The following is a 16,821-nucleotide window of genomic DNA, read 5'->3' on the forward strand; positions in this document are numbered from 1 at the left end:
TATCACATAATGCCATTGTAATGTGATCACTCATTTATTTTGTATATTTGTGTTTCCAGACTCTCTGGTCACATGTTAATCTGACCTCATTGGGCTACTATGAGGATTAAAAAATGAGTTAATTCATAAAAAAACTCTTAAGCAGTGAGAGGCTTTTTCTAAACTCATCGTGTTAACTATTGTATTAAGGAAGTAAAACTGAAAAGTGAAAAGGAAATGAACAAGAGCTACCAGTCTATGCCAACGACTGATTGGAGGGTGGTGCCTATCACTGAGATGTTGAATACAAAAGGATCACGGCTTCTTTCCTATCTGTGGGTTAAGTTTCACTGGTTTGCCGGTCTGCTTTCCCCCCCCTCAACTCCAAAACGATGTCATATTCATTACCGCACTTTTGTACAGATAAACACTTATCACCTACTGTGTGGCGGGTGCTGAGAATGCAACAGTACACAAGGCCAGTGTGACCTTTTCTTCACGGAGGTTAAGTGCGTTAAGTTCGAAATACCTCTGGAATCAACATTTTCCACATTTTGCTAAAATGTGGAGTAGCAGAGGCTGGCCATTTTGATGCTAATAAACAAGGTCAACCGAGAAACAACTTTCCTGTGTAAGTGGGTAACGGAAAGGAAGAGATGAAACCATTAACGGAGGTAGGAAAAAATGAGCATGGAGAACGGCGTAAGGCAAGCAGAAATATATCAGAACGACTGAAATAAGAGAAGGAAGACATTCAAATGAAAGCGAAGAGAAAGTTCCAACACAGCTACACCCTCCCGGCGGTTTCGCTGCACCTGGAACACAAGACCCAAGCCAGGTTCAAGAGCCTCCCACCCCTCAACAGCTCGCGCGTCTAAAGGGACCGCCTCCCCGCTGCGCAGCACAGCGCGGCGCGGTGCTGTGACGTCAGGGTAGGCGGGACTTCCGCTCCCGGTGACGTCAAGGCAGGAGCGTTGCGGTAGAGCCCTCTGCTTTCTAGGCGGACAGGTGAGGCTTTGCCCGCAGTTCGGGGGGACGACTTTGCGCGAGGACTAACTGGCAAGCAGGCACATGGGAGCCAAAGCCCTTCCTTTGTGTGGCTCCTCGCAGAGCCCGTGCTGCCCTTGGCCAGACGGCCCGCAGGAGCGTGAATAACCGTACTGCGACCGCCCGGGGTTTGGAACCACTTTGGTGCTGTGCCAGCAGTCGCTCCTCTGGGCACAGTAACTAGCCATTTGTACTGCTAACTGCAGCCTGCCGGTCGGGCGTCTTGTAGCGGCCCTTTTGAGGGTGGGTAATGGCCAGGATATTGGGCAACTGACCAGGAGGAGTGACTAGGAAGGGCCAAAGTCTGGGCCATTGTTCTCCAAAGATCAGAGTTCTTGTACCAACTAAGCCTCTGACTAGCCCTGGACAAGTCATTGTCTTCGCTCCGTGCATCTTAGTTTCCCCATGTGTCCATCAGCGGGGTCATTAAAGTCTCTTTTGGTTTGATCTCGGGTTTTTCCGTAGGATCAGCCTCCTCCCTCACACCTCTCCCAAATTTGTTACACCAGGTACTCGTGAGAATTGACTCGTGGGCCAGTCTCTGAACTTGACACGCCCTAACCACATGCTTGATGTTCAGCCTTAGTTGCTCAGGTATTTTTCTGCAGCCTAGGGGTGCCTTGGTGACTTAGTCGGTTGAGCGCCCACTCTTGATTTCAGCTCAGGTCGTGATCTCAGGGTCGTGGGATCCAGCCCGGAGTGGGGCTCTGAGCTGAGCTCGGAATCCGCTTGAGATTCTCTCTCCCTTTGCCCCTCCCCCTGTTCACGGGTTCTCTCCCCTCTCTAAAATAATATCTTTTTTTTTTTTTTAAGTATTTTTCTGTAGCACCAAAGTCAGAACGGATCTTGTTCCCTTGAGTTTAGAGTGCAGCATGTTGGGGAAACCATTGAGGCTGTCAGTTGCTTCTACTACTTGCCCTACATTGTGGTATTTTATGGAAGGTGGCTGTGCCTCAACTTTTCTCATCCATAAAATGGGATACATTAGTATCCATTTGTTAAGATTGTTTTATTAATTGAGGTAATTCATATAGCACTTAGGAAAAAAGTGTTTTACACACAGTAAGCTCTCAAATTCCATCTGTTTCGGAATGACACACCCATACCCACATATCTCTAGATGATCTTTGCAGCAGGCATCTAGTACTCACACTGCGTTACAATCACCCTTCACCCTGAGGCCTTAACTGTAAACTCTCACCCTTGGGGTTTTTTTTATTTTTCCACACAAGGCAGGATGAGACATGTATTCTTTGATTCACAAATTCATTTCTTCCCTCAGGAATAGTAACCTGACACATGGTTTGTGTCTGGTAGGCCAACACTGGAAGAGTTCATAGTCTAAGTTGGGGACCCAGAGTTCTTAGCTACTTTCATTCTAAGAGCAAATTCCTATGGTGAAAGTCAGGTATAACAAAAAGAAAAAAGAAATCCAGAAAAGTTGGGAAAATAACTGGAATCTTTATTCATGAAGTTTGCTTTTTTTTTGAAACTTCTTTCTGAAATGATAAATAGGAATGTCTCTTTAGGATTTCTTTTTTCCATTTTTCCACCTAAAGGCGAAGAAGGCTTACAGACCTAAGGCCCCTCTTCCCAGCATAGGTATATAGAGGGGCAATCAAAGCAACACAGTAGGTGCGCCTCTAAAATTGGTATTTACTTTGATAACTTAGACCTTTGTAATAGGTGATTTTCTTTTTCTTTCCTAAAAAGCCCATCCTCTTTTCAGCATTTTCTCATTCATAGTATTACTATAATATATTTAGAATCAAATGCTAATTCTGAAATCTAAGTATACTTCAGAGGAAAATTAATATGTTACTTTTAATGAGTGTATTTAATATATAAATAGAGCAGTTCATACAAATTTGACAAATACTTGGTTTTCACAGATGTCCAGAAGCTGAAAGCTGCTTTCTGGGACATTAAAAAAATTACTTTGTGTGTGATTACAATACAACATGAAGTAATAGTTGGTGGCTAAAAATCCTCAAAGGAGTTAGGGGAAAAATTGTTTTTTTGCATTTTTCAAGAAAAGAGAAAAGATCATTCCACAAGTTCATCATGAGTATAGTACATGCTTCAGTTTTGATATTTCCTCAGTGGGGATGATAGACTTTATATTCATCTTAAGCTTCCTCTGCTGACCCAGTTACACAGGTTGAGAAGAATCTCACTGTAGGCTAGTATGCAGTCATTACAATAGCAAAATCAGACGAAATGTAAAAGTTGTAAAAAAAAAAAGTTGTAAAATTGCTGGCCTCATGACCACTTATCAAGCAAGAACAAGGGACTGTTGCACAGAATTTTGGTATAATGTGCATCACGCCCATTCCTTCTCTGACTTTCTCCTACAATTTTATGTGATTTTTTTTGGATTTTATAGTACTGCATAAAATTTCTGAGTGATATGTGACTTGAAAATATTGGAATAGGAGTCAGAAGACTATAGAATTGATTTTGCCATTTAAAAGCCCTATAACCTTGGACAAATAATAGAACAGTTGTACTGCCTATTTTACGGCGTTGGTAAAGTCATGAGAAGGATGAGAACGTACTTCACAAATGAAAAGAACTACCAAAAGTGATTTTTTTTGCAGTTGGTGAAATGATCATCAAGTCAATATGGAAAATGATTACTTCCTCCAATATGTTACTTGGAGAAAGATGGGATGGATATAAATTTAATGGTTATAGCAAACTGTAAAAAAAAGTTTCTGTTTATGCATCTGTATTACGTGTTGACTTTCAGCTGTATGTTTTGAAGCTTACATGGGGCTGTGTGGTAAGATTCCCAGTTTTTTTTCTTTAATTTCACTTATACCAATTGCAATTAAATAAATATATGTGTAGTTTTGATTTTCTTATTTTGAAATAATTATAGATTAACAGAAGTTGCAAAAATAAAAAATGTACAAGGAGGTCCCCATGTGCCGTTCAACTAACCTTCCCCAGTGGTAGCATCTTGTATAACTACAGTACCATTTTTAAATCAGAAAACTGGCATTAATATAACCACAGAATTTACTGAGATTTCCCCATTTCACAAGCACTCATGTGTGTGTGTATACACATATATAGTTTCACATAAGCAACCATTTCATCCCACCCCAATCCCTAACCGCTGGCAACCACTAGTCTGTTTTCCAACTCTACAATTTTGCCTATTTCAAGAGTGTAGTATAAACACAATCATACAGTATATAACTTTTTGAGATTTCGTTACTTCACATAATTCCTTTGGGATCCATTCAAGTTGTTGAGTGTGTTAATAGTTTGTTTCTTTTTATTGCTGAGTAATATTCTGTGGTATGATTGTACCACAGTTTAACCATTTACTTGTTGAACAACATTTGGGTTGTGTCCAGTTAATGAGCTATTAAAATTACAACTGCTATGAACCTTTGTTTGAAGGTTTTGTGTGAATATGTTTTTATTTCTCTGGGATAAATGCCCAAGAATGCATTGCTGGGTCATGTGGTATGTATATAGTTAATTTATATGACCATATGCTTTTTCTTCTTTAGCATCTTGATATGGTGGATTACATTTATTAATTTTTGAACATTAACCATACCTGGAATAGGTCCCACTTGATCATGGTATATAATACTTTTCATACATTGCTGAATTCTTTTTGCTAGTATTTTGTTAAGTTATAGATATGAGAGGTATTGGTATATAGTTTTCTTTTTTGCGTGCTGTTTTGGTTTTGTCTTTATCAGCGTACTAGTATTCTGTAGAGTCTTTAGTGGTAAACCTGTATTTCATTCCTGATATTAGTAATTTGTGCCTTCTCTCTTTTTATCTTTCTCAGTGGAGTTTTATTGATTTTATTGGTCTTTTTCAAAGAACTAGTTCTTTATTTAATTCATTTTTCTCTACTTCCAGTTTTATTGATTGTTGCTCTGGTATTTATCATTTTCTTCCTCTGTTTGCTTTTGGTTTATTTTACTGTTTTTTTTCCTAGTTTCTTCATTATTGATTTGAGACCTTTCTCATTTCTAATGTTAGCATATAGGGCTATAGATTTCCCTCTCAACATTGCTTTTGTTGCATCTCACATATTTTTTTCATTTTCACTGAGTTTTATGTATTCTTAAAATTTCCTTTGAAACTTCCTCTTTGACCTGTGGATTACGTAGAAGTATTTCTTTAGTTTCTGAGTATTTGGAGATTTACTTGTTATCTTTCTATTATTAATTTCTATTCCTTATTCCATAATGAAGACATAAGCTGTATGATTTTAATTCTTTTACATTTACATATATTGTATAACCCAGGATATAGTGTATCTTGGTCAGTGTTCCATGAGTACTTGAAAGGAGTGCCTATTCTGCTGTTGTTGGATGTCAGTTACATGTCAATTACATCCTATTGGTTGATGGTGTTGTTTCATTCTTCTGCACATTGTTGATTATCTATCTAGTAGTTATTTTCATTGCTAACAGATTCCCAACTATAAGTGTGCATTTTTCTCTTTCTCCTTTTCAGTTCAATTAATCTTTGCTTCATGTATTTTGAACATCTGTTGTTCATTGCATATACAAGATGTCTTTTTGGTGGATTAATCCTTTTGTCATTATGACATGTCCCACTTTATCCAATTATTTTCTTTGCTGTGAAGTCCACGTTTTCTTACAGTAATATAGCCAGTGTTGCTTTTAAGAAATTTTAGCACAATATATCTTTTTTCATTCTTTTATCTTCAGGCTGTCCCTGTCATTATGTTTGAAATGAGTTTCCTGTAGACAACATATAATTTGGTCATGTTTCTTTTTAAATCCTTAAGACCAGTCTCTGCCTTTTAACTGGTAACATTAGACCATTCATATTTAAAGTAATTATAGATATGTTAGGGCTTAATTCAGCCATTTTACTATTTGTTTTTCTGGTTTTTTCCTCTTATTATTTTTCTGTTTCTCTTTTCTTGCCTTGTAGGCTACTTGAATATTTTTTAGAATTCCATTTGAGGGCACCTAGGTGGCTCATTCGGTTAAGTGTCCGACTCTTGATTTCAGCTCAGGTCATGATTGCTGGGTTGTGAGATCAGCCCACCCCGTCCCCCATTGGGCTCCATGCTGACCCTGGAGCCTGCTTGGGATCCTCTCTCCCCCCTCCCTCTGCCCCTTCCTGCCCCACTTGCACTCACGCTCTCTCTCTCTTAAAAAAATTCCATTTGACTTATTTATAGTGTTTTTGAGTTTATTGCTTAGTATACTGTTTTTTTAGTGATTGCCCTAGATATAACAGTATATGTACATAATGACACACAGCCTGCTAGTATTGATATTTTACCACCTCAAGTGAAATGTAGAAACCTTACTTACATTTAGGTCCTTTTACCCTCTCTACGTTATATATATAATTGTCATATTTCCTCTGTATACATTGAGCACCACATCAAATGTTGCTATAATTTTTAGTTCAATCATCAAACATGATTTAAGAAATTCATAAGGAGAAGGGTAGTCCCTTATATTAACCACTGCTTTTAATCATTCCATTGTTCTTCCTCTTCTGAAGTTAAACCTTATTCACTATTTCTTTCTGTTTGGAGAACTTCCTAAGAATAGTCTGTTAGTGACAGATTCCTCTAGTTTTTCTTCATTTGAGAATATCTTTATTTCCCCTTCATTCTTGAGGAGTCATTTTTCCTGATATGGAATTTGGGGTTGACAGTTATTTTCCTAAAGCACTTGAAAAATGGTGTGCCACATTTTCCTGGCCTCCCTGATTTCTGATGAGAAATCTGACATTCAAATTATTGTTCCCCTATAGATACTGTGTCATTTTTCTCTCTGCTTTTAAGATTTTTTTTTCCTTATTTTGGTTTTCTGAAGTTTGACTATAAGGTGCTTTGTATTTCTGTAGTTAAGCTCTCAGTGAGTATGAAAATTTATTATATGAAAAAGATTGCACTTTAATTCAATGGGGGAAAAGATGGTTTATTTATTAAATGGTATTAGCACATGTAGCTGCTATAAACATTGGGGTGCAGGTGCCCCTTCAGGATCACTATGTTTGTATCCTTTGGGTAAATACCTAGTAGTGCAATTGCTAGGTCATAGGGTAGCTCTATTTTTAACTTCTTGAGGAACCTCCATACTGTTTTCCAAAGTGGCTGTACCAGCTTGCATTCCCACCAACAGTGTAAGAGGGTTCCCCTTTCTCCACATCCTCACCAACATTTGTCGTTTCCTGACTTGTTAATTTTAGCCATTCTGACTGGTGTGAGGGGTATCTCATTGTGGTTTTGATTTGTATTTCCCTGATGCCAAGTGATACTGAGCATCTTTCTACTCTCACCACTATTGTTCAATGTGGTACTAGCAGTCCTTCCCCATTTTAAAAACCATCAGAATTCCTGTACCTTCAACATTTTCCCAAACCATTCAGAAAAAGAAAGTGAGATATTAAGAAAGGTTAATAGGATCACCATTGACAAAATTGGCCAAATCAGCTTTTAGAAGGTTGTACGTGTACTTTGTCCCTCTCTTACAGGTTCAAAAATTCTTCTTAGTGTAATTTGAAGTGTTGCAGAACTGAAATTTATGTATCTTTGTTTAACCTATTTTGGCAGATTGTGTTTTCCAAAGTCAGCCACAACAATAACTCCCATACCACATATTCTTCCTACAATATGACTTTGACATGCCCCCTATTGAGAGAGGCCCATTTTCCCTCTCTTTGAATATGGGTAGGCTAAGGCTAACATGGAAGTGATGCCATGTTACTTCTGAGGCTAGGTCTTAAAAGGTCACATGGTTTCAATCTGGCCCTCTTGAGACAATTGCTATTGAAACTCAACCGTCATGTTCTGAACAAGTCCAAGTAGTCCATGTGGAGAGACCATATATTCAGCCCATGTGTGTGTTCCTGTCCAAAACCTGACAACAGCATCTGTCATCAGACATGTGGCTGGAGATACTTCCAGATGACAACTCCTGCCCCCGCTGAACATATTACATCCAGCTGCTGAATCTTCTCCGCAAAGGCCCTAGACATTATGGATTAGAGATAGGCTGTTCTTGCTTGCTGTTTGTCAGTTCTGAACCCAAAGAATCTGTGAGTATAATAAAATGTTTGCTCTAAGCAACCAACTTTTGGGGTAGTATGTTATGCAGCAAGAGTAACTGGAACACTCGTAAATATATATGTCTATATATGTGTATAGTATAGATAGAGATGTATTATCTTGTTGTTTGTGAATAATGACAGTTTTCTTTCTTCTTATCCAATCCACATACTTTTTTTTCTTTTCTGTGTCTTGTATTGGCTAGGACCTCAGGTACAATATAGAATAAAAGTGTTGATAACAAATTTCTTTGTCTTGATCTAAATCTTTCAGAGGAGCTTTCAGCATTTCACCTTTAGTAAAATGTTTGCTGTAGGTGGCTTTTTTTTTTTTTAAGATCTATTTATTTATTTGAGAGGGAGAGCATACATGACGGGGGAGGGCAGGGACAAAGGGAGATGGGGAGAGAACCCCAAGCAAGCCTGATCTCACAACCCTGAGATCACTACCTGAGCCGGGACCAAGAGTTGGGTGCTCAGTGGTCTGTGCCACCCAGGCACTCCACTGTAGGTGTTTTTTAAGATACTTACATTTCGTCAAGGAAGATCCCTCTATTTCTCCTTTCTTAAAGAAAATTTTCATGATTCTTTATTGGATTTTATCAAATGTATTTTCATTTCACTCATTGGTTGAGATGATCATATGATTTTTCTTTATTCTATTGTGATAAATTGACTAAATTTTGAATGTTTAAACAGTCTTACATTTCTGATACATACACATTTTGGTTGTATGTATCGCTGGATTTGTTCTGCTAATATTCTGAATAGAGTTTTTGCATCTCTTTTTATGGAAGAGGTTGGCCTGTAATTTTCTTTTCATGTGTTGCCTTTGTGAGGTATTGATATCAAGGTTTACAGGGCTCATAAACTGAATTGGGAAGTGGTCCCTCGTTTTCTGTTTTCTGGACAACTCTGTAAGATTGGTGTTATTTTTTTTCCTTAACCGTTGACTCTCGTCTGCACCAGAAATTATGGATTCAATGTCTTTAGTTAGAGTCTTCTAGCCTTTTTGTGTTTGTTTGTCTTAGAATTTGCCCGTATCAAATTTATTGGCATAAAGATCTTCACGATATTCTTTTATTATCTTTTTAATGTCCATAGAACCTAGAGTGATATCCTCTTTTCATGTGTATCTGGTTATTTGCACCCTTTTTCTTGATGAGTCTTCTCAAGGGGTTATTTATTTATAGGTCTTTTCAAAGGCTAGACTTCAGGCTTTGTTAATACTCTCAAATGTAAACTTTTTCCCTATTCCATTAATTTCTATTCTTTATTACTTATCTCTTTTTCTATTTTTCCTTATTTGGATTCATTTAGTTTTTCTAACTCCTTAAGATAGGTGTCTTAGATCTTTGATTTCCAACCCTTTTTTCTAATATTTTAGAAAGCATTTTAAGGCTAAATTTTCTTCAGTCATGCTTTTATCTGCATCCAGTATGTTTTGATATGTCTTATTTTCATTATTTATTTCATTATTATTTAGTTCTCAATTACATTGTGAATTCTTCCCCCACTCATCAGTTATTTAGAGGTTTATTGCTTAATTTCCAAAATTGGGGGAGGGGTTCTTGTTTTTGTTATTTTTAGCTTAATTCCACTGTGGTTAGAGCATACATTATTTCACTTTTTTGGAAATTTGTTGAGACTCGCTGTGTGGCCCAGTATATGGTCAGTTTATGTTCCATGTGCACATGAAAAGGATATGCAGTTTGCCATTATTTGGTATAGAATTCTACACATGCCGATTATGTTCATTATGTTAATATAAACAATTACATTATTCAAATTTTCTATATTTTCATTGACTTTTTTCTTTGTTTATTCTATCAGATACTGAGATATGTCAGAATCTTCCATTATGATTGTGGTCTTTATTTCTTCTTTTATTTCTTCTTTTACATTTGTCAATTTTTAATTGATCTCTGGAGGCTAAAATATTATGTACATGCTTATTTTAAATTGTTATGGTCTCCTATTTATCTCTCATGTACTTCTTACTTTTAAAGTTTACTTTTCAAACCTACATCAAAAACTAAGGATGTACTGTATGGTGACTAACATAACATAATAAAAAATTATTATTAAAAAATAAAAATAAATAAAAATAAATAAATCTGATTTCAGTATAACTATACCACCTCTTCATTGATTAGTATTTCTGTGATATATTGTTTCCATCCTTTCACTTTTATTCCTTATGTATCTTTATTCTTAATGTGTATCATTTATAAGTAGCATATAGTTACTTGTTTTTTTTTTATCCCATCTGATCATCTTTGCCTTCAATTAGCATAATTGGTCTATTTACATTATATATGTGTATATATATATATGAAGAAATATATATATATATATAAATTCCACGTATGAGTGAAATCACATGGTATTTATCTCTCTCTGACTGACTTTGCTTAGCATAATATACTCTGGTTTCATCCATGTTGTTGCAGAAGGCAAGATTTCATTCTTTTGATGGCTGAGTAGTATTCCATTGTATACATATACCACCTACTCTTAAATCCATTCATCAATCGATGGACATTCGGGCTCTCTCCATAATTTAGCTATTGCTGATAATGCTGCTATAAACATCGGATGCATGTGCCCCTGAATCAGTATTTTTGTACTTTTGGGTAAATACCTAATAGGTGCAATTGCTGGATTGTAGAGTGGTTCTATTTTTAACTTTTTGAGGAACCCCCATACTGTTCTCCAGAGTGGCTGCACAAGTTTGCATTCCCACCAACAGTGCAAGAAGGATCCCTTTTCTCCACATCCTTGCCAACATCTGTTATTTCCTGTGTTGTTAATTTTAGCCATTCTGACAGGTGTGCAGTGGTATCTCATTGTGGTTTTGATTTGTATTACGCAAGTTTTTAAAAAAAAAAAAAACCTTTCTTACATGAATGAATAAAGCAGAATTCTCATTGAGTAGCCAAAATAAAATGCAAACATTATTTGGATTTGGATGCTAAAGCTAAATGAAACTCATTTATAACTCCACTTTCAGATATTAGTGTTCATCAGTACAGCCTCATTGTTCTCACTGGCTGACTTTATAATAAATATTATAAATTTGAACTTCTAAAATTTATACGGATCAAATGCTTTTCTGTTCTATTATCTTGGTTTGTGTAAGATTTAATTGGAAAAAAATTTTTTACTAAATAAAATTAAACTCATCAATATAAGCAGATGAATACCTATATTTAGATAAGGCTTGCCTTAGTTGTACACATTGTATCCACACTTGGTTTTTGTCCAACCTAAGTCTTGATGTTTATCAAAACCGATTTCATTCCCGATTGCTTGTAGGCTTGGCTGTAGGTGGGGTCATCAGCCTCTACTATTATATAATTAGAACACAACTAATGAATCATCGAACTTTACATCAAAAACCAGGGATGTACTGTATGGTGACTAACATAATATAATAAAAAAACATTTAAAAAAAAAGAACACATTGTCCCTTCTTAATCAGACACTTGTTTGCAGACTGAATTATCTTGGATGCTTAGGTAAGGAAGAATTTGAATTCTCATACTCTGAGGTTTCCTTTGCCTTTTTTGTCTTGTTTTCTTTTGTTTTTTTGGACAGTGTAGGATTCAGAAACGTAAGAGTGAAGTAAAATAAAAAGATGTTTTGTAATATACGTATATAATTTACTCCATGTTTCTCAGTTGTATTTTGTTTGAGGTATTTTAGAGGTGTAGTTACTTTTTTTTTGTCTTCCAGATTCTATAGACTGTATCTGAGTTTCATATCTATTTGAATTCTCATTAATTTTGTGGCTGATCAGGGGCGCCTGGGTGGCTCAGTCATTAAGTGTCTGCCTCCGGCTCAGGGCATGATCCTGGCATTCTGGGATCGAGCCCCACATCAGGCTCCAACACTGGGAGGCTGCTTCTTCCTCTCCCACTCCCCCTGCTTGTGTTCCCTCTCTCACTGGCTGTCTCTCTCTCTCTGTCAAATAAATAAATAAAATCTTTACTTAAAAAAAAATTTGTGGCTAATCAAACTCCCAAGATGTCATTTGCTTAAAGTATTTATGAATTGAGTATAGTTAATAACTTTAGATTCTCTTCTGGTGCAAGTATTCAGTTTAGCCAGTGTCTTCTCTGATGGTGTTCTATAAGGCAGTATAGAACAGCTAAATCTAATATTGTTTCCAACATTTTATAAATGTCATAAGACATTTATAAATACAATGTGTTTTGTGACAGTTTAAGAGATGGGACTACAGTGACATTTATTAGTAAACTAAAAATTAGTCCTTAAGAAAATGTGAGATGATACTTTTATTTATTTAGTCAATTTATTTTGAATGACGTGGAGTTCCCACTTTTTGAGTGAGAATTTTTTTATTTTCTAAGTAGTTTTATTTAAGAGAGTTTTAGACTTTTGGTCACACATGGAGATTGGAATATGTTTATTTCTTTTTCATTCCTAAATCCAGTAAAATAAGGTAAAAGTAATAAAGGCATAACTGCAGAAAATGAAAGCGGCAACTTAATATCTGACTGGAGAAGTGAGGTTTTAGAAATGTTAGAAAGCAGCTAGATAAATTATAACCATTTAGCAGAGCTTTGATGGAATTTAATAGTGATCAGAAGATTGAACTATAATTTATCTAATTCATTCCCCTTAATGTTGACTCATATATATATCATATACATATAATTTTTAGTGTCCATATAATGAATTATCATAATTTACATAACCATTCTCCCATTAATGACCATTGAAGTTCTTCAGCTCTTCAGTGTTGTAAATAGCATTCCATGCATTTGTTCCTTGAAAAATATTTTAGATTTCCTTTTTAGAATTGTTTCCCCCAAATTGCTTGGTCATTGTTTATGCCTTATGGCTATTGCCCCATTCTGTCAGATTGCTTCCCAAAGGCCATTCTCACCATTCTCACAATTATCATCTCTGTCATTACATCCTAGCTACCATTACGTTTACCTTAAGGTGGGTGTCAGTCAGGAGAGGAGTGGGTGGTGCTTGCTGTGGATTTGTTGATTGTTGTGCTGTGAGAGACATGAATAACAAGTGTATAGATTACTAGTTAAAGTTTACCTGGCTACCTTTACCACTGTTGACGTCCGGTAACGACATGTGCTGTGAATTTAGAGGAAGAGGAGATTTCCTTTGAGATGTTCGGGGAAGACTTCAAGTAGGAAGTAGAATTTGAGCTACATCTGAGATGGGAAAGATTTGAAGAAAAAAATTTGGATAGACAGCAAAAAGATATGTCAGTCTAGATCCATTCAGGACACAGAAACCATACAGTAACTTAAATAGTTAACATATGGAATTACTAAGCTGTGGAAGAAGAGAAACCCTAAAGTCACTGTATAAAGAAAACTCTAAAGATACCCTACGGCTGAGGGAGAGTACATGAGAAAGGACAGACGGAGAGTGTGGGTTTAGGTCTCATTGAAGAAGGTGTGGTTGCAAGTGCGTGGTAGAGAACTTTGGTGGTTGCCTGTGCCAAAGCCGGTCAACAGTCACTGTGTCAGCAGGTGAACAAGACTGGTGAGAGGTTGTGCAGAGGGAATTGGGGCTGGTGCAGGTGTGAGGTCTGGAGCATGTGGTGCCTATGTCGGAAGGGCCACAGTAAACCACCCTGGGATCCAGGCAAGTTGAGGCTGCTAATAAGCAGGTTCAGGGGAAGTTGGGGCACTTTGGGTACTGCTAGAATGGGATGTTGGAGAAGCTTTCTTCTTAAGCAACTCAAAGCTCTATTGGGCAAGGCAGGCCCAGGCTACCACGTGGGACAAAGGTCAGGTGGCCAGTTCTTTAGTGTGCCTGTGGGCTGAGAGAGGGTGCAGGGAGCAGCCACCTGGTCTGAGGTACACGCTTGTGCCATCTGGGACTCTTGCTATATTGCTGCTGTTGCTGCCAGAATAGAAAGCTAGAGAAAGAGCAAACACAGAGCAGCCAGCCACATGCTGGAGAAAGCTGTACCCTATGGGCACCTAGCACTAGAGCAGGGTATTTTTTCAATCTGGGCATTATGGGCTTTTGGGCTAGTTTGTTGTTTGTTGCGAGTGCTGACCTGGGCAATGTTAGGCAGCTTCCCGGGCTGCTCCGATCTTGATTCACACTCCCGTCTAGTCTTTCACTTCCCTGAAGACGGGTCTCCCTGTTTCTCCTCGCTCTTGTGGTTTGTTTTAATTTTGTGTGTGTGTGTGAGCCTATAATCCAGAATAGTTGACTAGTCCTGTACCTCCTCTATTTGCTTGTGTATATTGAAATTTGCCTTTTTTTAAATTCTTGAATATTGCCTTTGGCTCAAAGCTTTACATTTTAGTGACACACCATATTGTTTTTCTCCTCTTGTTTAGAAATGGACTCAGAAATCAAGGAAGAAGTTCCTGTGCATGAGGAATTCATTTTATGTTGTGGAGTTGAAACCCAGGTTCTAAAATGCGGGCCCTGGACTAACCTCTTCAATGAGCCAAGAGCCAACAGGCCTAAGCTGCTTATTTTTATTATTACAGGTAAGTTTAAAAATCTGGATGAGGAGTCTTTCTACAGATACTTACAATAACTTTTTCAGATTTTAAAGAGAAATTGATAAATATAAAAAACCGTGGAAGAAAATAAAATCACTCAAACCATGGATAACAACCACCCTTAGTCCTTTAGTGGCTGGGCTATTTGTTTTTCTTCTATGCATTTATATTATGTATGTTATGTTTATTATTTGTACTTTAAATCATACTTGGAAGTATACTATACATATGGTTTTGTAATCCACTTTTTAAAATTTCTTATTATTTAGAATAATTAGAACTGTGACACTGTTGACAGTTTTCTTTTTTTTTTTTTTTTTAAGATTTATTTATTTATTTATTTGACAGAGATAGAGACAGCCAGCGAGAGAGGGAACACAAGCAGGGGGAGTGGGAGAGGAAGAAGCAGGCTCATAGTGGAGGAGCCTGATGTGGGGCTCGATCCCATAACGCTGGGATCACGCCCTGAGCCGAAGGCAGAAGCTTAACCGCTGTGCCACCCAGGCGCCCCTGTTGACAGTTTTCTTAACAGTTTTTTCTCTCTCATTCCAGATGATTATAAGTTTACTGTAGAATGTTTATTTATCCTGAGATTCGGCAGCTGGGTCATTTGTGACTTTTGCTGGATCACTGTCAATAGAATGTTAGGTGTAGATGCTTGATTGTAGGTGTTCAAAGTGCTTTTAAAATTGTGAGTTAGAACATATTTTTATCAGCCCGAAAGATTAAAAGGGAAACTGTACATATGTATCATATCATATATAGCTTAAGTCAGTGAGGTATTATGATTGCATTTCTTCTCTCTTTTTTTTTTTTTTTAACGATTTTATTTGTTTATTTGAATGAGAGAGCAGGGAGCTGAGCAGGGAGCCTGACGCAGGGCTTCATCCCAGGACCCTGGGATCATGACCTGAGCCCAAGGCAAGTACTTAACCGACTGAGCCATCCAGGCACCCCTCGTTTCTTTTCTTGTACATTTTTGTTATTTGTTCTCCCTGGGTTGATGATTGTCTTATTTGCTTAGTTTTCTATTTTTGAATCACTAATTTATCCTAAAATTATTCTCTAGGAAATGGGAAAAAAAATTCTCTTATTGCATTTGAGTAATCAGTCAGGTTTTGTTTTTTCTTCTTTTGGAGAGATCCTTCACAGAACTGTGTTCTTTGGCTCCAGTCTGGACTGACTGACCTGTGGGTCTGATGCACAGGCCATCCTGGGGATTTTTTTCACTTTCCTCCTGGGTTAGATTCCATTTCCTGGATCCCATATTTTCTTATTTCTTGGTTTATTCCTTCAGCACATCTTCTAGTAACTTCCTAAGAAAAGGTACATGGGAGGTAATCTTTTAAAGATCTGTCATGTCAGGAAATGTCTTAGACCTCTAGGTTGCAGGTCATTTTTCCTGACAATTTAGCGTTTTAGCTGTTTCCTAGGGTTCAGAGCTGCTTTCGAGAAGTCTTAATATTATTCTGATTTTTGATCTTTGGTATTTGAAGCTCCCCTGCAAGGAAAAACATTTTAGATCTTTTCTTTGTTCTAAGATTCTGAAATTTTATAGTAAAAGCACCTTGGTGTAGATGTTTTTTCATCCACTGTAAGCTTTAGTGGACCAGAAACTCATATACTTCAGTTCTAAAAGCTGTTTTTTCTTTTTTTATAGTCTCTTGTTTCGTGGGTGCATTCTCATTTCCTTTGGCTTCTTGCCTTATTAGAGTTTTTACTGTTTGTTTACACTAGTGTTTGTTTTTCCTCAAATGTTTGGTAACCCTTTCATTTGTCAGAGGAAGACAGAAACAGCTAATTGAAATCTTCGTGTTCAGTGATGAGGCTTGTCCACAGGTGTGCCTAGAGTGACCAACCATGGTAGTCTGAGAGATTTTCCAGGGCATATGATTTCTGCTACTAAAACCACAACAGCCCTAGGCAAAACACAATGGATAGTCACCCTAGGAATCCTCATACTAGGGTAATAGGGTTGGGTCCCAAGCATTCCACTGGAGAATTTCCAACTTTCACTGTCTGCAGCTGTTTCTTGGGTCATTTAGTTTTTCCAGGAAGAAATCTTCCAGTATCCAGTTTGAGGAGTGGAAGCCTGTTTGCTGATGTTCAGGGCTGAACAAGGAAAAGAAGGTTGGGAGTTTTAGCGTTTAGTAACATAATCTAACCCCTTCTCAATATAGTGCTTCTGTTTGCA

The 16,821-nt window shown here is 37.3% G+C and overlaps 1 protein-coding gene across 3 annotated transcripts in view; it reads left to right on the forward strand.

The window, feature by feature from the left end:
* The first annotated feature begins 916 nt into the window (after nucleotides 1–916).
* Nucleotides 917–16,821, forward strand: part of LDAH (lipid droplet associated hydrolase) — a 101,266-nt gene continuing 85,361 nt past the window's right edge. For all 3 annotated transcript variants that reach the window (XM_045813450.2, XM_045813449.2, XM_045813451.2), the window contains exons 1-2: nucleotides 917–987; nucleotides 14,457–14,612. In XM_045813450.2, the coding sequence (XP_045669406.2) occupies nucleotides 14,565–14,612 (48 nt within the window). In that variant the 5' untranslated portion in view covers nucleotides 917–987; nucleotides 14,457–14,564. The remainder of the gene's footprint in view (nucleotides 988–14,456; nucleotides 14,613–16,821) is intronic.

This window comes from Ursus americanus, chromosome 7 (genome assembly GCF_024610735.1).
Source record: "Ursus americanus isolate L20-20 chromosome 7, mUrsAme1.1.p, whole genome shotgun sequence".
Taxonomy (NCBI): Eukaryota; Metazoa; Chordata; class Mammalia; order Carnivora; family Ursidae; genus Ursus; species Ursus americanus.